The sequence below is a fragment of the Gymnodraco acuticeps genome, unplaced genomic scaffold (assembly GCF_902827175.1).
Source record: "Gymnodraco acuticeps unplaced genomic scaffold, fGymAcu1.1, whole genome shotgun sequence".
Classification (NCBI taxonomy): domain Eukaryota; kingdom Metazoa; phylum Chordata; class Actinopteri; order Perciformes; family Bathydraconidae; genus Gymnodraco; species Gymnodraco acuticeps.
The window spans coordinates 4,491,131-4,508,897 of NW_022990238.1; the positions used below are offsets into that span (position 1 = coordinate 4,491,131).

At 39.9% G+C, this 17,767-nt stretch overlaps 3 protein-coding genes across 4 annotated transcripts; 2 read left to right on the plus strand and 1 right to left on the minus strand.

Moving 5' to 3' along the window:
- The first annotated feature begins 3,630 nt into the window (after positions 1–3,630).
- On the plus strand, positions 3,631–5,086 carry rasd2 (RASD family member 2). The gene is made up of 2 exons (XM_034220177.1): positions 3,631–4,279; positions 4,396–5,086. Exons 1-2 carry the CDS (start codon positions 3,757–3,759, stop codon positions 4,908–4,910), a joined length of 1,038 nt encoding a protein of 345 aa, XP_034076068.1. The 5' UTR covers positions 3,631–3,756; the 3' UTR covers positions 4,911–5,086.
- Positions 5,087–6,743: 1,657 nt separating this feature from the next.
- Positions 6,744–13,856, minus strand: rsad1 (radical S-adenosyl methionine domain containing 1). 2 transcript variants are annotated; one of them, XM_034219498.1, is made up of 9 exons: positions 13,520–13,856; positions 12,478–12,611; positions 12,189–12,393; positions 11,477–11,842; positions 10,710–10,773; positions 10,482–10,629; positions 10,180–10,234; positions 9,924–10,027; positions 6,744–7,839 (listed from the first exon to the last, which is right to left on the minus strand). In XM_034219498.1, exons 1-9 carry the CDS (start codon positions 13,667–13,669, stop codon positions 7,692–7,694), a joined length of 1,374 nt encoding a protein of 457 aa, XP_034075389.1. In that variant the 5' UTR covers positions 13,670–13,856; the 3' UTR covers positions 6,744–7,691. The 2 variants fall into 2 exon arrangements, with proteins under 2 accessions (XP_034075389.1, XP_034075390.1); XM_034219499.1 differs by lacking the exons at positions 6,744–7,839; positions 9,924–10,027 and having other exon boundaries at positions 10,228–10,338.
- Positions 13,857–15,017: 1,161 nt separating this feature from the next.
- Positions 15,018–17,219, plus strand: LOC117548805 (GTPase IMAP family member 4). Its single transcript, XM_034220286.1, has 2 exons — positions 15,018–15,155; positions 15,868–17,219. The coding sequence occupies exons 1-2, from the start codon at positions 15,140–15,142 to the stop codon at positions 16,893–16,895; spliced, it is 1,044 nt and encodes a 347-aa protein (XP_034076177.1). The 5' UTR covers positions 15,018–15,139; the 3' UTR covers positions 16,896–17,219.
- The last annotated feature ends 548 nt before the right edge of the window (positions 17,220–17,767 follow it).

Sequence of the window (17,767 nt, forward strand, 5' to 3'; positions counted from 1 at the left end):
ATCGGTCGGTGGAGCCAACTTCATATACCTCCTGCAGGCCCTCCTCCTCTGCCTGGCACCCTATGTCTTTATTTCTCCTGAAAACAGATGCCTGAACACTCTTTGTTTCCCAACAAAGGCCTGATGAGGTCAGCGCAGGGGGGACATGCAGGCAAGGCTTGGGAAAACAGAGGGGGAGGAGAAACAACTGATAAATATCACCAGCCTGCTACTGCATGCCAGTGATGTCACATAGGAGAGGAAATCTGACTTGTGTTTGTGATTATGTGCCTAAAACCAACATTAGTGCTTGTGATGACTTTCTGTCCACTGAAGGATCATGTTTCTAAAACTTCACTGTATGGAATCTACCTCTCTTTGCTGTCCTCTAGTGGTTTTGTGTTTTATTTTCATGTGGGGTATGCAGTTTTTTTTTTGGTTCTGTGATTAGAACATCAGTAAAGAATATCTAGGGCCCCAGGTTCATGACATATCAGCTGGCCCCGTATCATTTGATAAGAAATGTGCATCAATGAATTCATTCAAAACAAATAAAATAACCTTGAGTAAAGATTAATATTCAGTAGGAGTTTTGTAATGCAGCATCCTATGATACTATTGACACATAATCATTATGCCTGACAATTATTTTCTGAATATTAAGTATATCAAATGTCAGAAAATAGTAAAAAAAAGCCAAATGAAAATCCCCTAAAGCCCAGTTTATCACATTTAAATATATATTTCTTGCCTGACCAACATCTAAAAACCAGGAGATGGGGGGGGGGGGGGGGGGGGGGATAACTGTAATGTCTTTACAATCTCCTCATTCTGCAAAATAAACAGAAAAATGCAATATAACAGAAGATATTTAGTTTACTATCATAAGAATGTTACCCCACTGATTAATTGGCTTAAAAATGACACAAATGGGGCGAAGCCTGCGAGCTAGTTTAGGCAGTCAACTCGAGCACTTATGCTGCATTCATACATAACGCCCCCTTGCCACTCTGCAACCAACCAAACAGAGACTCCTTAATACGCCACTCTATTTAACCTGCCAGATCTCTCTCCATGCATTGCTTGCTGCTGCTATTGCCGCAGCTACCTCTACGTCGCTGCTGCTCGCTGCCCCACCACCACCCCAGCTTCCACCTGTAGGCTCGGGGGTTAGTTATTTAATCATCACTCATCGTGCTATGTCTATCTATGGAGTGATGATGCCCGAGCCTAGTCGCCAAACTTAACTATATGCTGCTTCTAATAAACATGTTAAAGGAACACGTGAGTTGTCTGACTGAAATATATAGTTTATTATACCACTTAAACTTTACTAATTTTCTGTCAAACAACTTATCCATTAGACAATAATTCCAGCTTTGGGGTAATGGTTGGTTTTTCAGTGCCTTGCTAAATAATGAGAAGAAAATATTTTCTACCACATTTGCATGGTGTTTAAAAGCACCAAACAAACACAAATACAAGAGTAAAGCAGTCAGGTGAAGAAGGACTATGCCTGGCCCTGGAAACAAACAGACGGTCTGTTCAGATGATACAGTAAGTGTCAATTTGATAGGTTGATGACGTGTTCCAATCATTTCTATAAATACGAACATAGTAGAATATGTGGTTTTCTATATTTATACGTGTACCCATGGTGCGATCGAGTATGTAACAGCGTATGTAAGTGTGATTACAAATTAAATCTAGGCAGGACGTTGTAGTGACTAAGAGTGTTCAGGAAGGGAAATTATAGCAACGGTAGGGAGGATTAACCCTGGTTGATATTAGGTTTCCTTCCTTATTGTTAGGGTTCCCATCAGCGTACAGCGACTTATCCTCTTCAGGTTTAGCAGAGAGAAAACCATTATGTGAAGTGTTCTTACAGAGTGGCCTTGGTTTGTAAAAGGGCTGGTTGAATGTAGAAAAGCTGCATTTATATAATATGTTCTGGCTTCGTGGTTTACTGCCAAGTACAGCTAAAATATTCAGTACTTTAAAGTCGGGGAGGAACGTGTTCTTTAGCTGTATCACGACTAAACCTTCCCTCTTAAATATATATAAATGCATATATATTATTGACTATAAAGCAAAGGTAAATCTTTATGCCCTTAAAGTGATGTCTCTTGCTATTTTCCAAACCCTTATATAGAAGGAAAAAAACATCCGATTGCATAACGAGGCATGTGAGTTCTAGAGCAGATAGTGAGCTGTTTCTCAAGTCTTGATACTGAGAGCGTTGTGATCACTTCAGAAAAATGCAAGGTTTGCAAGTACTGTTCATGACAGCCTCACGAATAATGCAATCCCAGATTCACAGCAATGTCAGGCTACGTATAGGCACATCTTTTGGATAGGCTTATGCAACAAACAAAAAGTGTGAGGGTAATATGAACATAGTCAAATACTAAAAAGTGACAAATGAACTGAAAAACATACAAAATGTTAATTGAAATCCTGGCAGCATTGTAAACGGAGAGGAAGAAGACAAGTCTATATAATGCTCTCACATCCAGTGTCCATGGCAACAGGGGTTTTGCCAGTTATCTGTCATTCATCTTTTATTTATAATGTGGACATCTAAATGTGAGGTGCTAAAACATAGTAGCCTATGATGTACAGTAATTAAGTTTGAATACATCAGAATATAACAAGAATTTGTCTCAGGACAACATGTACAAAAGCATCATTTAAGTCTGATTTGGACTATTTTAATGTATTTGTGCCCGCAACTAAAATTATTTGTCATTGAAACTACTTTATACACTTGGAAAACCGTCTTGCTTTTTTCCATGTCTGTTAAAGATTTAAAGACTCCATGACAATAAGAACTAAATGTGTGCAGCGGGGAGGCGTGTGGTGCAGTGGGTTGAGCATTGGTGTTGGGATCAGGGGGTCACAGGTTCAAACCCCACTGCAGTCAGCATGTCGTTGTGTCCCTGGGCAAGACACCTCACCCCAAATTGCTCCTATGGGGATTGCCCACGGTATTGAGTATGTAAGTCGCTTTGGATAAATCATCTAGCAAGTAACATGTAATGTGTGGCGTTTTCCTTATCATACTCAATAGACTCTTTGGATACAAATAAACACATTTTGACAACTCTGTATTTCCAGATGTTTATAGTCAGGCTGAGCAGGAATATACAAGTCTCTTTTTTTAAGAAACACCATGATGGTTTTTAAAACATACACATGAAAAAAACAGGTTCCCACAAAACTGCCAAAAAAATTATTATTATCAACATGACAGCATTGTTAGGAGAGGATACACAATTATTAGGGTTCAAACCTTCAGTGTCCATCTTATTGACGCTAAGGACTGCTAATGTATCATCCATAATGACAACACCTGAACATGGCTAAAAATAGATCATTGATTAGGTTTGAACAGATCAGAATTTCCCAAGGGTTTGCCTCAGAACAAACGTCTGATTTGGTTTATTTTAGTCTTTGGACACAAACATATAGATTTGGGAAACTCCTCTCTCTTTGACTCCTCTCTCTTCCCACACTTATCGACCTAAATCCTTCAAAGGAAAACTGCAATAGTTAAAAAAGGAGATCGTGTGTGTTTTTTGTTTGTGGGCTGCATGCTTTGTCTTTCTATATAAGGAGCGTTTGCTCTGTGTGAAAGCGTGACGCAGGTACTGCGCTGTTTGTGGGTGTATAAGAGGCGCCTCCCGGCTCTGTTTCTACGCACACATGGAGAAGCAACTTGGGTCGGTAAGATTTTGATAGCCTCTGGTGTCTGGGGACGCTTGAAAGAAAACGGAGATGAACGCAACGATTTACCTTTCCGTTGATGGCATCCTCGAAACGTTCAACTCTCTCACCAGGCATCAACAATCAGGCATCACGCACCCAGGCATGCAGAGCTCAGCCCTTATCCCAGTACTCACGCACCCCAAAGTCTCAAATATATCCAAGACAGGCATGGGCATCATCAAAACGGTGAAAGGGCACTTGAGACAACACGGGGTTGAAAGTAGATCCAGTTCTGGAAATCGGCAGGTTTCAAGTGATCGACTCCCCTATAGGTCCGTGGATCTGATGGAGCTGGGTCTGGCCAAGCCCAAGAACTGTCACAGAATAGTGGTGCTTGGCGCGCCAAAAGTAGGCAAAACCAACATCCTTCAACGATTCTTGGGGAAACAATTTGACGAACAATACGAACCCACAATCGAGGACTTCCACAGAAAACTCTTCTACATAGGAGGGGAGGCATACCAGATCGATATTCTGGACGCCCCGAGTGAGAGGGACTTCCCTGCAAAACGGAGGCTATCCATTCTGACAGGTGAGGCACTTGATGGTTAATCATTGCAGATGTTGATAAACTGTAGAATTCGGTGTTGTTTTAGGAATATAATATAACATGACATGCTTTAACAATCTCAATCTCTTTCTCTCCAGGTGACACCTTCCTGCTTGTGTTCAGTTTGGATGACAGAGAGTCCTTCAATAAAGTCTGTGATTTTCTAAACGAGATCAAAGACGCTAAGGCGAAATTACTGAAATGTAAACATCTCCCGAGAGTCCCACCAGTTGTGATATGTGGGAACAAAGCGGACTTGAAGGCGCAGAGAGTCGTCAGGCAGTCAGAGGTAGCAGAAGCCCTCGGTGAGGATGTGACATTCTTCGAAACCTCTGCTAAAGATGGTACTGGGATGGAAGCTGCGTTCAGGGGCCTAGCCTCTGTAGGCAGACTACCTGACGAGACAATTCCGTCACGGCATGAGATGATATCCCTCTTCACCTACCAGTCGATGTGCATCGGCCGGCGGGGCAGGAGAGGGAGCCGGGGTCTCTGTGCGCCCTGTGCCGCAGTGGACCCTCTGGCGTGCCGCCCGAGCTTCACCAGCGACCTGCGCCTGGTGCTGAAATCAAGCACCAAACACAACAAAACCGAGAGGTGTCAGATTCAATGAATTTCAAGCCTTCTCGATCAAACCAATTGTAGTAGTATTCTGCAATATCATATTATGTAAGGAGTTATACTCTGCGGCACATGGCTGGACCATGCAGTGCATTCATTTCTTGTTTTTGTATGTAACTGAATTTATATTATCTTATGTTAATAAAAACAATATTTCCAATTGTCATATGTGTTTCTGGTCTAACATTCACTTTATTTCAGACATGCAGTTTATTAATGAGATGCAGATATTCTTAGATTGTGTTCATGTACGTCAGCAATTAATTCAAGTGGATCTTGGGACCTCATTATAGTAAGGAGATGACTCACACTGATCTTAAACGTCTTCTTATATTCGCTCACAACACAATAGTTAGCTCTAATTTTAAATCCGCACACTGCTGTGAATGGCACCAAGAGCTGAGATGTAACAACGATTTATAATAATAGCCTAAACACTCATGTGTCACCATAATGAGGGAAACAAAGAGTTAAAGCATCACGTATTACAGAGGGGAGAGGGTGAGAGACATGCTGGACTCTTAAATCAGCACCATGGAGAGAGCCCACACAAACCCTGATATACCACTGAGTAGCAATTCAATTTTAAAACACTCAGCCTTTTCTTTCCAATATATCTCCACGGGTTTCTTTGAAGAAACCATTGCGTAGGCTGTCTGTTCAGAGTGTCCTTCACTTGTGAAAAAGGATGGTGTGTGTCAGTTATCGAGTATACTGCATTGAACTGAAAAGGTACTTGTTTGTGCCATATCAAGAGCAGCATTAAAGCTTGGCAGCTGTACTGTATAACACATCCATTTGAACTTTCCCTATCAAACTATTTGACGCAATTTTGCTCGCGTTCCCAACTGTATTTAAATAAATGAAAACCATATTTCAGTTGCTGTAGCTGACAGAGATGCTGCAGCAGACTCATCATCCTGCTTCATGAATCATAGAGCAGAGAGCTGTTCTTAACCCTGAGAGTCGTGACTACTGCACAGCAGAGACTGTATCCATGCACTCGTCATTTTAGCCTCATGAGTAACACACTCCCTATAGCAGATATACCAGGCGTATACTAAAGTGGCTACTGGTAAGAGAACACTGTATTCAGAATAATAGTTCATATATTTAATTTGCTTCCAGGTGCTTCCTTTATTGCTACTCTGAGTCATTTCATTGTCATCTAAACATGATTACACAGGGAATTGTGTCTTCTTTGAAAAGACTCAAATTCTCCTTAGGAGCACAAATCCACTAATTCATCTTTACAAAAATGAAAATGTTTTATAGTTAGTTATAAAATAATCACAGAATGGGGTTCCTCTGGAAATCTACCACTGCTTTTTAACTCTACAAACTAAAGTGACCGTCAAAGGACAATAAATATAGTATCACACATTTATATGTTGGCATTAGTTGTAGTTAAAGATATACACGTTGAAATGTTTTAAATAAACGATGGAGAATAAAATCCAGTGTTAACTAAATGTTCCACTTGTGAAGGTGCATACACATTAACACTGCAACATTGTTCATTCAAATGTGAACTTTGCAAACTTCTAAACTAGATCCGTACATGTTCATGAATCTCTCTGGTTGTAACACTCATTTAAAAACCAATGTTCTTACCATCTTTCCTGCAAGATGTTTTTTTAGCGAGTTTAATTAAAATGTTGCTGAATGAGTCATACACATTTTCAAATAATAGCAGCTAATTAGATTTTACAACATTCATTTGATTCAGGTGTGTTGAACATATCAGCCGTAGATCTTCACTAATGTGTTCTAACACAAGGAAATGACAGACCAGGGAAACAATTAACTCACAAAGATGAATCTCAAATGTATCCATGAATTAAAACCTTTATTCTCACAATATCCTGTGTACTGGGAGAGGAATAATCATATTTGAATGAAAATATCTATTAAGAAATGTTTCAGCGCAAGCAATAACTGCATGATAGCACCTCAAGGCCTTATGAAATATATTATCATCAAATGTTCTTATCCAATCAGAGTGATGACGGTACTTACAGTGCGATAAAGAGACAATATAATATAAAATATAATCCATACAAACAAATAGGGGATTGTTGTGCTGCCAACTAAACAGCAAAGTAACAGTAAAAAGAAAACACAGTGTAAAATATGGCAACGGTTTAAATAATGAATTTCAATACACAACATAAAACGTTATATACATAAAACTTAAATATGTGGGGTTGTTTTAATAAATATCTGCCTGTTATGGGGATTTGTTTTACACGTCCAGTCCGCCAGACCCTCAATACAGCTTTCTCCGAAGATATTGCCTTTGTTACCTGTAACAGAGGTGATCTCTGGGCCCATAGATCTCGGCCTCCGTTACGGGTAATATAGCACTAAAAACATTGCACAGGAAGCATGGGAATATATGTAATTTATGTAACTAGTTTGTCTGTCTCTGTTTCCTGGTTTCATGTTAAAAGTGTTCCCCTTCCCCCATGTCTGTGTCTGTTGATTGTGTGCACCTGGTGCCCTGTGTTGTCTCCTCCCCCCCCCCACCTGTGTCGAATTGCTGATTAGTGTGTGTATTTAGGGTCTGTTGCCCTGTCTATTTTGAGGCTGGTAGTGTGTGTGAGATCCTTGTAGTGGCTGGTGACTGTGTGCACAGGAACAGCAAGATTGAGGCTGTGTCCTGTGCTCAAGTTTAATAAATGCCCACACCGGGTTATATTTTTGGACGTTCTGCCTCTGCCTCCTTGCTTGGTCGGGCCGCTCAATTGTCAGCTTCACATTACCAATACTGTCATCGTGTGTTAGAGGTCCTATTTGTTTGTCCTTTAGCATGCTCGTCCTCCTGTAGCCTCAGACTGACTCTTCTCTCCAGCTCCACCAGTAGAGCTGGCAGCAGGCTGTCCAGTAAGGCCAGTCCCTCCCAGGAGCAGCGCAGGCCTCTGATAACGGGGAAAGGAAAACAAAGACAGAAATCAAAAAATCAATTACAGGCATGCAACTACTGATAAATCAGGTGTGTGGCAATGATATATTCTCTAATATAACATGTATTATTATTAATAATGTTCTATAATAACGTGCAATTACTGCGGGTTTTTTGCACTACTAAATACTGTTAATATGTACATTAATGATGTGACCGTCTGTTTCCTGTAGATATTTAATTGCTCTTTTACTGCACTGTCAGTGTACAGTTTTATTATTAAGCTGCTGTGTTTATTGCATTTTTGTAACTCTGGCACAACAATTTCCTTCGGGATAAATAAAGTCTTATCTTATTATTTCCAAAAGAATGCCAAACATTCCCTGGTTCCAGCTTTATCAATTTCCTAACTGAATTTGTAGTAAGTATGTTTTAGAGTGCTGAAAAGTAGAGCTGAAATGACTAGTTGATTAGTTGATCAACAGAATAATTATTACGAACTAAATGCGTATTTTGATAGTGTCAGTTTGAGAGGTTGATGACGTGGTCCAATAATTTCTATAAATACGAACATTGTGGGATATGTGCCAGTGGTTTCTATATTTAAACATGTACCCATGGTGCCATCGAGTATGTGACAGCGTCTGTAAGTGTGATTACAATTGAAATCTATTGGCCCAGCAGGACGTTGTAGAGTGACTAAGAGTGGTTTGTAAACCTTCAGGAAGAGAAATTATAGTAACGGGAGAGAGGATTAACCCTGATGTTTTGTTGATATTGGGTTTCCTTTCTTATTGTTTCTTACTGTAGGTTTAAACATAATACAAGTATGTCTGCATGTTTGAGTAATTTCTTATTTTCTTCTGACCTTAAAGGTTCCCTATTATACTGTTTTTCATCAACATATTATAGTTCTCAGATATATACAAAACATGGCTCTGAAGTGTTTGACTCGAAATACCAAACAGATCATGCATTGCAGCATCCCATAAACCCCTCTGTTTCAGGCCTTTTTCAAAAGTGTTGATTCTCTGTCTGTGACTTTAGATGAAAATAAGGAGCCCCTCCCCACTGAGAGAGATTTGGTTAAAAAGAACACAATGTTGCTCTAGGAGGAGATTCAGGTGATAAGGTGGTGGGGGGGGGGGTTACCTTGGTTGGTTATTGGCTAATGGTTACACAAGCCAAAAAACCAGCTTAATTTCAGCTCATTTTTTACAGTGTGTACATATAAAATGCATCAGTACACCAAGAGAAATAGCAGAGCAAATCTCTATTATGTTTCCCATCATGGGATCTATGTTCTATGATGTAGAGATTGCATCTCCATGGCAATCAGTCTTTCCTTTCTCTACAAGTGCATTGTCCAACCCACTCTTGAGGCGTAGCAGAGAGAAACTATTATGTGAAGTGTTCTTACAGAGTGGCCTTGGTTTGAAAAAGTGCTGGTTAAATGTAGAAAAGCTGCATTTATATAATATGTTCTGGGTTTACTGCCAAGTACAGCTCAAGTATTCAGTACTTTAAAGTCGGGGAGGAACGTGTTCTTCAGCCGTATCACGACTAAACCTTCATTCTTAAATGTATTTATAATGCATATATTTATTTACTATATAAAGCCAAGGTAAAACTTTATGCTCTTAAAGTGATGTCTCTTGCTATTTTCCAAAACCTTATACGGTAGGATAAAAACATCAGATCGCATCACCAGGGGTATGAGTTCAACTGAAAAACTGACTAAATAACTATTTTGATAATCAATCAACTGTAAATATACACGCGAAATAAAAAACTGCTGTTTTTAGCCTTGCAAATAAGCCGATTTTCTGTCTTTTACTTTTCTTTTTTATATCAAATAAACTGATTATATTTGGGGTTTTAACAGAAAAAAAACGAGATTTGAAGACATAACATTGGACTTTGATAAATAGGCATTGACATTTTGAACTATTTGTTGATACTTTTTAGACAAAACAATTAAATCAAGAAAATGAGCAGCAGATAAATTGCCTCACACTCGCCTTACACAAGTCGCTATTGTCTTTCTTGTCAGGGGAAATTGCAAACTTCAAGTATTTAAAAATGATAATGATGAGTCACCTCTCATCAAGAATGAGTTGTCCTCTCTGAAGCAACTCTTGGACATCGCTGGATGTACCAAACACTTCATGGAGGCCCAGCTGAGGGCTAAACAACTCCCAATGCTGTTGAATATCAGAAAATGATCAATTATACATTGTTCAAGATGTGTTGAACACTGAACATCCCTTTTGTTGACAAAGAATATAACAAAGTAAGTTGGCTTTTAAAAAAAAAAGTTCTAATAGTGCATTTCATGTAAGTACAAAAGATCCACCTTGTGATCGATGCCCTCCGTCATTCTCATTCCCATCACCAACACCTCCTCCAATCTGCCAGAGAGAAATCTTTGTGAACAGATTCTCAGTCGCTTTGACAGTTATTAGGACGGAGTGAGTAAACAATTGGATAATAGAGTTTCACGAGGACAGAATATCTGAAAGAGCAAGAACATGTAAAATAACACCATGCTTCTCACACTGGGGTTGTTACATTTCACATGGAAATGACAGCCCCACTTTCATTTACTAACCAATTACACTCGTCACCAAACACAACACTATAGGTCGTGAAGCTTACAGTTCAAGATGGCTGAGTTGAATCCTCCTCCGTGTCGCATGTCCCTTCTGCTGGACCTCACGCATCCAGATGTCAGGCTCCAGAGTCTGGGTCCGGGCCTCGCGGAGGACCCCCCCCTCCCCCACAGGGACAAACCGTCCGTGAGCTCCTGCCAAAGACAACAATTTGAACTTTTCAACCAGTACAATATTCTCTATTGCACTGCCTTTATTCTAGGTAGTAGCTCACCTGGGCCGACCCCGATGTACTGCGTTCCCTTCCAGTAGCTCCTGTTGTGATGACTCACTGCGTTCTACGTAACAAGTGAAGTGTTATTGTGTTATTGTGACTGTTTCTCTCAGACACGAGGCAATATGGCGCAAAACAGAACAGACATCTGCCCTGTTGATGGAGTGATGCTTAAGACATTTCATTAGGAACAAACAGAAACTGGACTATTAGTCAGGCGGATCTCTCCGAATTATAATCATTTGTTCTGAAGCAATGTCTTTTTTAACTCTTTACCTAATAATGTTTTCTATTTAAAAAGGTATTTTCCTTGTGGTTTATTAATTCTCTTTTTTTATAAAATGTACATTTGAATTACACATGACTGATTTGTCAGAAATCTAAAAGTAAAATATTGACAGTTCAGCAAACACACATTTAAAATGATAGATCATAATGTGCAACTACATAGAGGAATCTCCAACAATGAAAATAAATAAAAATACCCTTTAAAAAAATGTTGGTTTTAGCTAAATCAAAAATATCAGCACATAACAATATCACCTTAGCTACATTTAAATAAGTAATCATAGGAGCAAATTGTTTTGTCATAGTGCTGTCTTTACAAGGATCATTGCTGTAATTTGTTCACTCTTGGAGTCGATTTCATTAACTGTATCTAATTGTGTTTTAAACGTTGCAAACTTTCCTGTTATGTTGATAAAAGTTGTAATGTTTCCTAAGGAGCGGAGGACAATGAGAGTGCTGTCTTTCTGCTGAGGACTTACTTGTCTGGCAAAGTTAGACACCTCGTACTGCAGGAGGCCGTGCTGGTGGAGGGTCTTCCTGGCACACAGGTACATCTCTGCTGTCTCCTCTTCAGTGGGCAGGGTCACCTCTCCTTCCAGCACCTGTTTGAACAGCTGTGTGCCTCGCTCCAATGTTAGCTGGTACAGAGACACGTGGTCGTCGCACACCCTTAACAGCTCAGACAACTCATTCTCCCAGGATTCAACGCTCTGTTTGGGACGTCCAAACATGACGTCCACCGACACCCTCCCGGGGCACAGCCTCCTGGCCTCTGCCACAGTTAGCAAAGCCTGCTGAGGGCTGTGGTCTCTTCCCAGGACTTTCAAATCTTCATCCTGCAAAGACTTGAACATGTACAACAGGTTAATTACAGTAAACTGAAAGTAAAACGCAAAAAATCAGTGTAGAATATTGTTATGAAACTGTCAACTAAATAAATAAAATGCTACCTTCAGGCAAAATTCAGCTGAAACTATTTTGCCTGCTTAAAAAACTGTGACAAATCAAATAAGATAACACAAGCTAAATGTATTTCAGTTTTTGATGATTAACTAACAAAGAAAAGGGCACATTTTCTGTAAATGTACTTCAGAGATATTATAGCTGGACCTAAGGAAAAACAAAATAAATAAATATATAAAAGCTAAAATAATCTAATCTTCTGTGAAAAGCATTTTATAGAGTATTCACCTGGACCCCGATGGAGAAACGGTTCACCCCTGCATGGAAGAAGTCCTCTAACTTTGACCTTCCCACAGGAGTAGGGTTGACCTCCAGTGTGACCTCAGCTGTATCTGAGAGGTTCGCCTGCCTGGAAACGGTTTCAAGGACTGCAGCGATGGTAGAAGGATGAGCCAGGCTTGGAGTCCCACCACCAAAAAACACTGATGTGATGCTGCAGGGAGACATTTAAATGTTAAGGGGGTGGAGTCACATGTTCAAAGCTGATTTCAAACTGGAATTTAACAAGTCACCATACCAGGATACCTGACTGAGCTGCAGCAACGTCTCAGTCTCCCTCTGAAGGCACTCGGTCATCATGTGATCATTGTTCTCTCTGGGTATGTATTTGTTAAAGTTGCAGTAGGAACACCTTCTGAGACAGTAAGGCCACTGTGGGAGAGGAGAGGAGAAAGGACACGTTGAAGTTAGTCTTAGGTGGAAAACTCAACAGACATTCACTCTGGATCATCCAGCAGTGTCTTCTTACTTTGTTTCACAGACTGTCAGTCAGAGGAGAGTTAGTTCCCTGATAAGAAACTCTGTAGTTCAAAGTGAGGGCTCGGGTGTGGGCTGACTGTCCTGGGTACTCAGATCTTGTACTTACAAGATTATACTTCTTACTTAAGTAGAAGTAGAAGTACCAGAGTTTAGGAATACTCTGTTACAAGTACAAGTCCGGCATTGCAAATGTTACTCAAGTAAAAGTATTCATTATACAAATGGACCCATTTCAGAATAATACATAATATATTTTGATTATATTTATTGATGCACAAATGTGTTTATCAAAGCTGGTAAAGGTGCAGCTAGTTTTAATGGCTTTGCATACTGCAGGGTAGCTTAATTTGACTCCAGGTGTAACTAAAGTCTTATTTAAGTGTTGAATATAATTAAAATCATTAATCCAAATCTTCAAAGTAACTAAAGGTATTTAATACACGAGTTGTAGTGGGGCAGAAGTACAAAGTAGCTACACATGTAAATACTGAAGTAAAGTACTAGTATCTCAACATTGTACTTAAGTACTTGAGTCAAATTACTAGTTACTTTACACCACAGCTTGGAGGTGAACTAACTTTCCTCTGACTGTCGACAGTCAGCAACTGAGGAAGAAGACGCTGATGGATCCAGAGTGAATATCTCCATTCTAAAACTAACTTCACCAAGAGGGAGTGACACTGACATGTGACAGTTTAGCAAACGTTCTAGACATAGGGTGTCGGTGAGTATGTGCAGTGGATTGGTGTGCACATTGCTTTGCATAGAAACATAAGGTACACTGATCAAAATCAGCTCACGTGCACGTAGAGCGACGCCTCGTTTGTGAGGCGTGCAGAGTCTGTCCTTTGAAGAACATCCTCAATGACCTCTCCTCTAGTTTCAGAGAAGCTGCGCAGACAGAGGGCTCCTCTCCCCGCGTGCAGCGCGTGTCTCATCATTCTGATCATTCTGTCAGGGTTTGTCTATCTGTCTGTCTGGGTGTTTCCTTCACTTCAACACACGCTCCCGCAGAGCTGCAACAGGCTGGCTTCATCATGAAGACACGCTATGTCTCTTAGTTTGCACGACAGCAATGTGGTTAAAGTTACTACGAAGTAGCGTAATGTTTACAAAGTGCTTCCTGGTTTTGCCTGTGACGTTGCTCGAAACCGGAAATACGCATATGTGATTTCCTCTTTGTGTGTTACACAGTGTAACCACACAGTGGCGCTGTTTAATTGTTTTTTACTGGCGTGAGAGTCACTTGTTCACAAACACACACCACTGTGTGTTACTATGGGCGGTTTGCACTTGTGTAACATTTTAAATGCTAAATCTGATAAATTGGCAAAAGTGTAATTGCGTGGTGAGTATTGAGTTTAAGTAAATCGAACATTTTCTGCATTTTCTCTCCTCTATGATGGTTAATAACGTCTCATACACACTTTACTCATGTTAAATGCTTGAAATTGAAAAGCACATTAATTACATTTTCAAAAAAAAGAGACTGAATTTATTAATCTATATGAAAATATTTATTTTAAAACATAAAATAACAAGTAAAGTAAAGCTGATTCAAAAAACAAAAACACAATACTATAACACCCATGGCCACAGAGCTTACCATGTTTTTATCTATTCATGTTGGACATGTTGCATGTGATTAGTTATTTTAAACACATGTATTTTTTGTATAAGTGACTACACATAAGGACACTAGCCTATATTTAGAAAATACATGTGTGCTCTGCAGGATGAACTACTTTAATTAGCTATTGATTTCTCTGAGCCCATGAATAATACACTTTCTGGTTGGCTGGCAGTGAGATAAGCTTGCAAATATCACCTTTAAAATCAGTGTTTATATATTCATAAAAATAATGTACTAATCAAGGTTACAATTAATTAAATGTCGACATCATTGTGAGGTAAGAGCCATATAGCTTTGCTGGAGGACCGACAACTCCTTAGTCTGTTCTTGTCCTCTTAAAATAATTACCTCTGATCAGTGGTGATTAACACTTGAGGGTTTGTTGTGATGATGATTATAAAAAAACACTTCAAAATTAGAAAATCACATCATCCACCACAAAGAAAATATATAAATCCTGCTGTTATTTCACGCTTCAGTTTTTCCAAAGTACAAAGGTACATAACGCTGTAAATTATTACGAACTTTTAATTATTTAATTAGGGATGTCAATAAATGTTAATGTGGAATGTGCTCACTGCCAGCTTTTCACCCCTGTGGCCATTTTCCACCTAATATTAAATCTGATACCTATTACCTAATCAAGAGAGAGAGGGAGAGAAAGAGGGGGATGTGTTTTCATTGAATACATGGCACAGTTATGGTGATGACCTCAGTCCAGTGAGAAGCTGCAAACTCTGTGAGAATCCAATTTGAAAGAGCGAATCTGTGCTGTAAAATCTACAAAATGGAGAGGAAGAAAGGTAAGGTCACTGCATTACGATAAACAGGGGGTAAACAAATGACTCTGCTTCACTTTAACTAACAAAGCTAAAAAGCTGGGTTATATGCATGCGATTTATCAACCTTTACAAGAAGTCTTGGTTTTAAGCCAAGCAGCATGGCAGTGGCAGTTTGTTCTCGGTTTATGATCTAATATTTGTAAAACTAACTTGTGGGGTTACCATTAGTCAGCCGTACTTTGTTTTGTGCTTATTAGCAACAGTTAGCACGGTGAGATAATCAGCATGTTCCGTTTGTGTGTCAATAGCATTCAGCTCAAAGCACAGCCTCACATCATGGCTATGGATTGTAGAGAAATCTTAATTAGCTACAAAAAAATGTCTCTGAATAAAATAGGATTGTTAGAAAAGCACAGCCTTAACCAATATAAAATAAAATAAAAGCAACGAAACAAAAAAAAACTATTAACATAGAGGAACAGCAATAACTGGCAGTTTTAATATATGGCACACAACCTAGTATGAGTTACTCTTTGAGTGTTAGAGATATGATTCATTTTCACTTGATGTTTACAATATGTCAGCCTCTCGTGCGACCTATTGCATATGAGATTGATGCACTAAACATGTTCAATAACACTGATACGTGTAAACCTATGGTGTAAACAAATACACATTGCATGTACTGTATGTGTTCTTACTTCGATCTCACTTTCAACTGATCTCTTCACAGGATCTCCTACAGAATTAAGGCTCGTGCTGATCAGTAGCTGTGGACCTTCACAGTTCCTACTAACAAACTACATACTTGGGAGGGAGGCCTTTACTAAGGATATCACCAGTATTTCTGAATGCACAAAGAATACTGGAGAGCTGTCTGGTAGACGAGTGGCTGTGATCAATGCACCAAACATCTATGACAAGGGTATATGTCAAGTCAAGAGGGAGATGGAGCTGAGGAAGTCTAAGTGCTTATGCTCTCCTGGTCCACATGCCTTTCTTGTCACCTTTGACTTGGAAAAAATCTCCAAAAATGAAATGAAAACCCCCAAAATGATGATGGAGCGGTATGGAAGACACTGTCTAAGGCATTGTATTGTCCTCCTGGCCTACGGAGGAAACCTGGAGCTACCTGCCCTGGAAGACAGGGTGGAGAAGACTGACTGGCTCCTGAGAGATTTGATCGAGCAGTACGGCGGACGCTTTCACATTTTCAGCAAGAACTGGAGGGATCGACGCTCGGACAGAGAGCTGCTGAAGAAGATAGAGAGGATGGTGGCGTCCCTGGGAGGGGCATTCTTCTCCAGCAGAACTTTCCAGAAGGCAGATGAATACGTTAAGAAGGAGGAGAAGAGGCTGAAGAAGCAGAGGGAAGGGGAGATAGAGAAGGCGTGGGTTGAGATGGAAAAGCAATACATAGCGGAGGAGCTGTACCAACAGAAGGACGCCTACATCGCAAATGTAGGCGCAGAGATCAGAGCCATGGCAGAGATGGACAACAGATGGCTCAGAACATCCCTGGCTAGAGGACTTGGGACAGGTTTGGTTGTGGGAGCTGTCATGGGGGCACTGTTCGGGTCCATAGAGGGGCCAGGAGGGATGGTTCTTTATGGGATCATAGGTGGTGCAGTAGGTGGATCGGCCGGAGGAACAGCCCAGGTGGCTGTAGAGCACATGGAGGACAGAGTGGCTCCTCCTGCCAGACTCAACTTCAACTCAATCTTCATCAATCGCTTCTTTGCAAATACTCGTCCCTGTTAGCGTGCAGTAGACCAAGTATGAGTTTTACTAGCTTATGAAATACTTGAGAATTATGCTTTTGTTCAACTTTGACCTTCTACCCCACACAATTTAAGAGGTACAAATCTAAAACATTTTTACTCCACTGCATATGTCTTATATATTTAGTTACATTACAATTACAATTTCTCATACTTGTAACGTGTACTGTCCAGTAAACAAACAGACAACTAGTATCAGTAAGTGTTCCTTAAAGGTGGGGTATGTAATTTATTTCAGAAACACTTTTTGTTATATTCCATGGAATGCTCTTAACATCCCGATAGCAATGAATATATGAAATGCTTTGACAATAAATACATTAAAAAAATTCATCTGTGGAAGCTGTGGCGCTGTAAAAAGCATGACCAATCATTTTAGCCGGCCCGGCTAAAATAACTGGATGGCCTACCTGCCTGTCAGCCTTCCATCTGTGCACAAACTTATCTCATGCCCTCATTGGTCATGTGCGCGTTCGTGTGTGTTGGAGGAGGGGCTCTGTTAGGTACTTTCAAATTCTAGCGCACTCGAGCTGGTTTCTCCAAAATTACATACCCCACCTTTAATGGTCTGAGAAAATAAGTCCTACTTTTTGGGAACGATAATTGATCACAATACAGTGACTCTATAAAGAATAGTAAACAACTTTTAAAATGCATATACACATAAATACATCAGCAATAGGAATAGGCAAAACATCAGAGTAAAACACTGACTGCATAATGAATACTTTAGCTTTAAGTAAATTTAGCTGATAATACTTAGATATTTACTTTGCAGGATTTTACTTGGAATACATTTGGATACTTTTTTTCAACACTGTAAGCATGCTGTTGACTTATTAGGACCTGTTT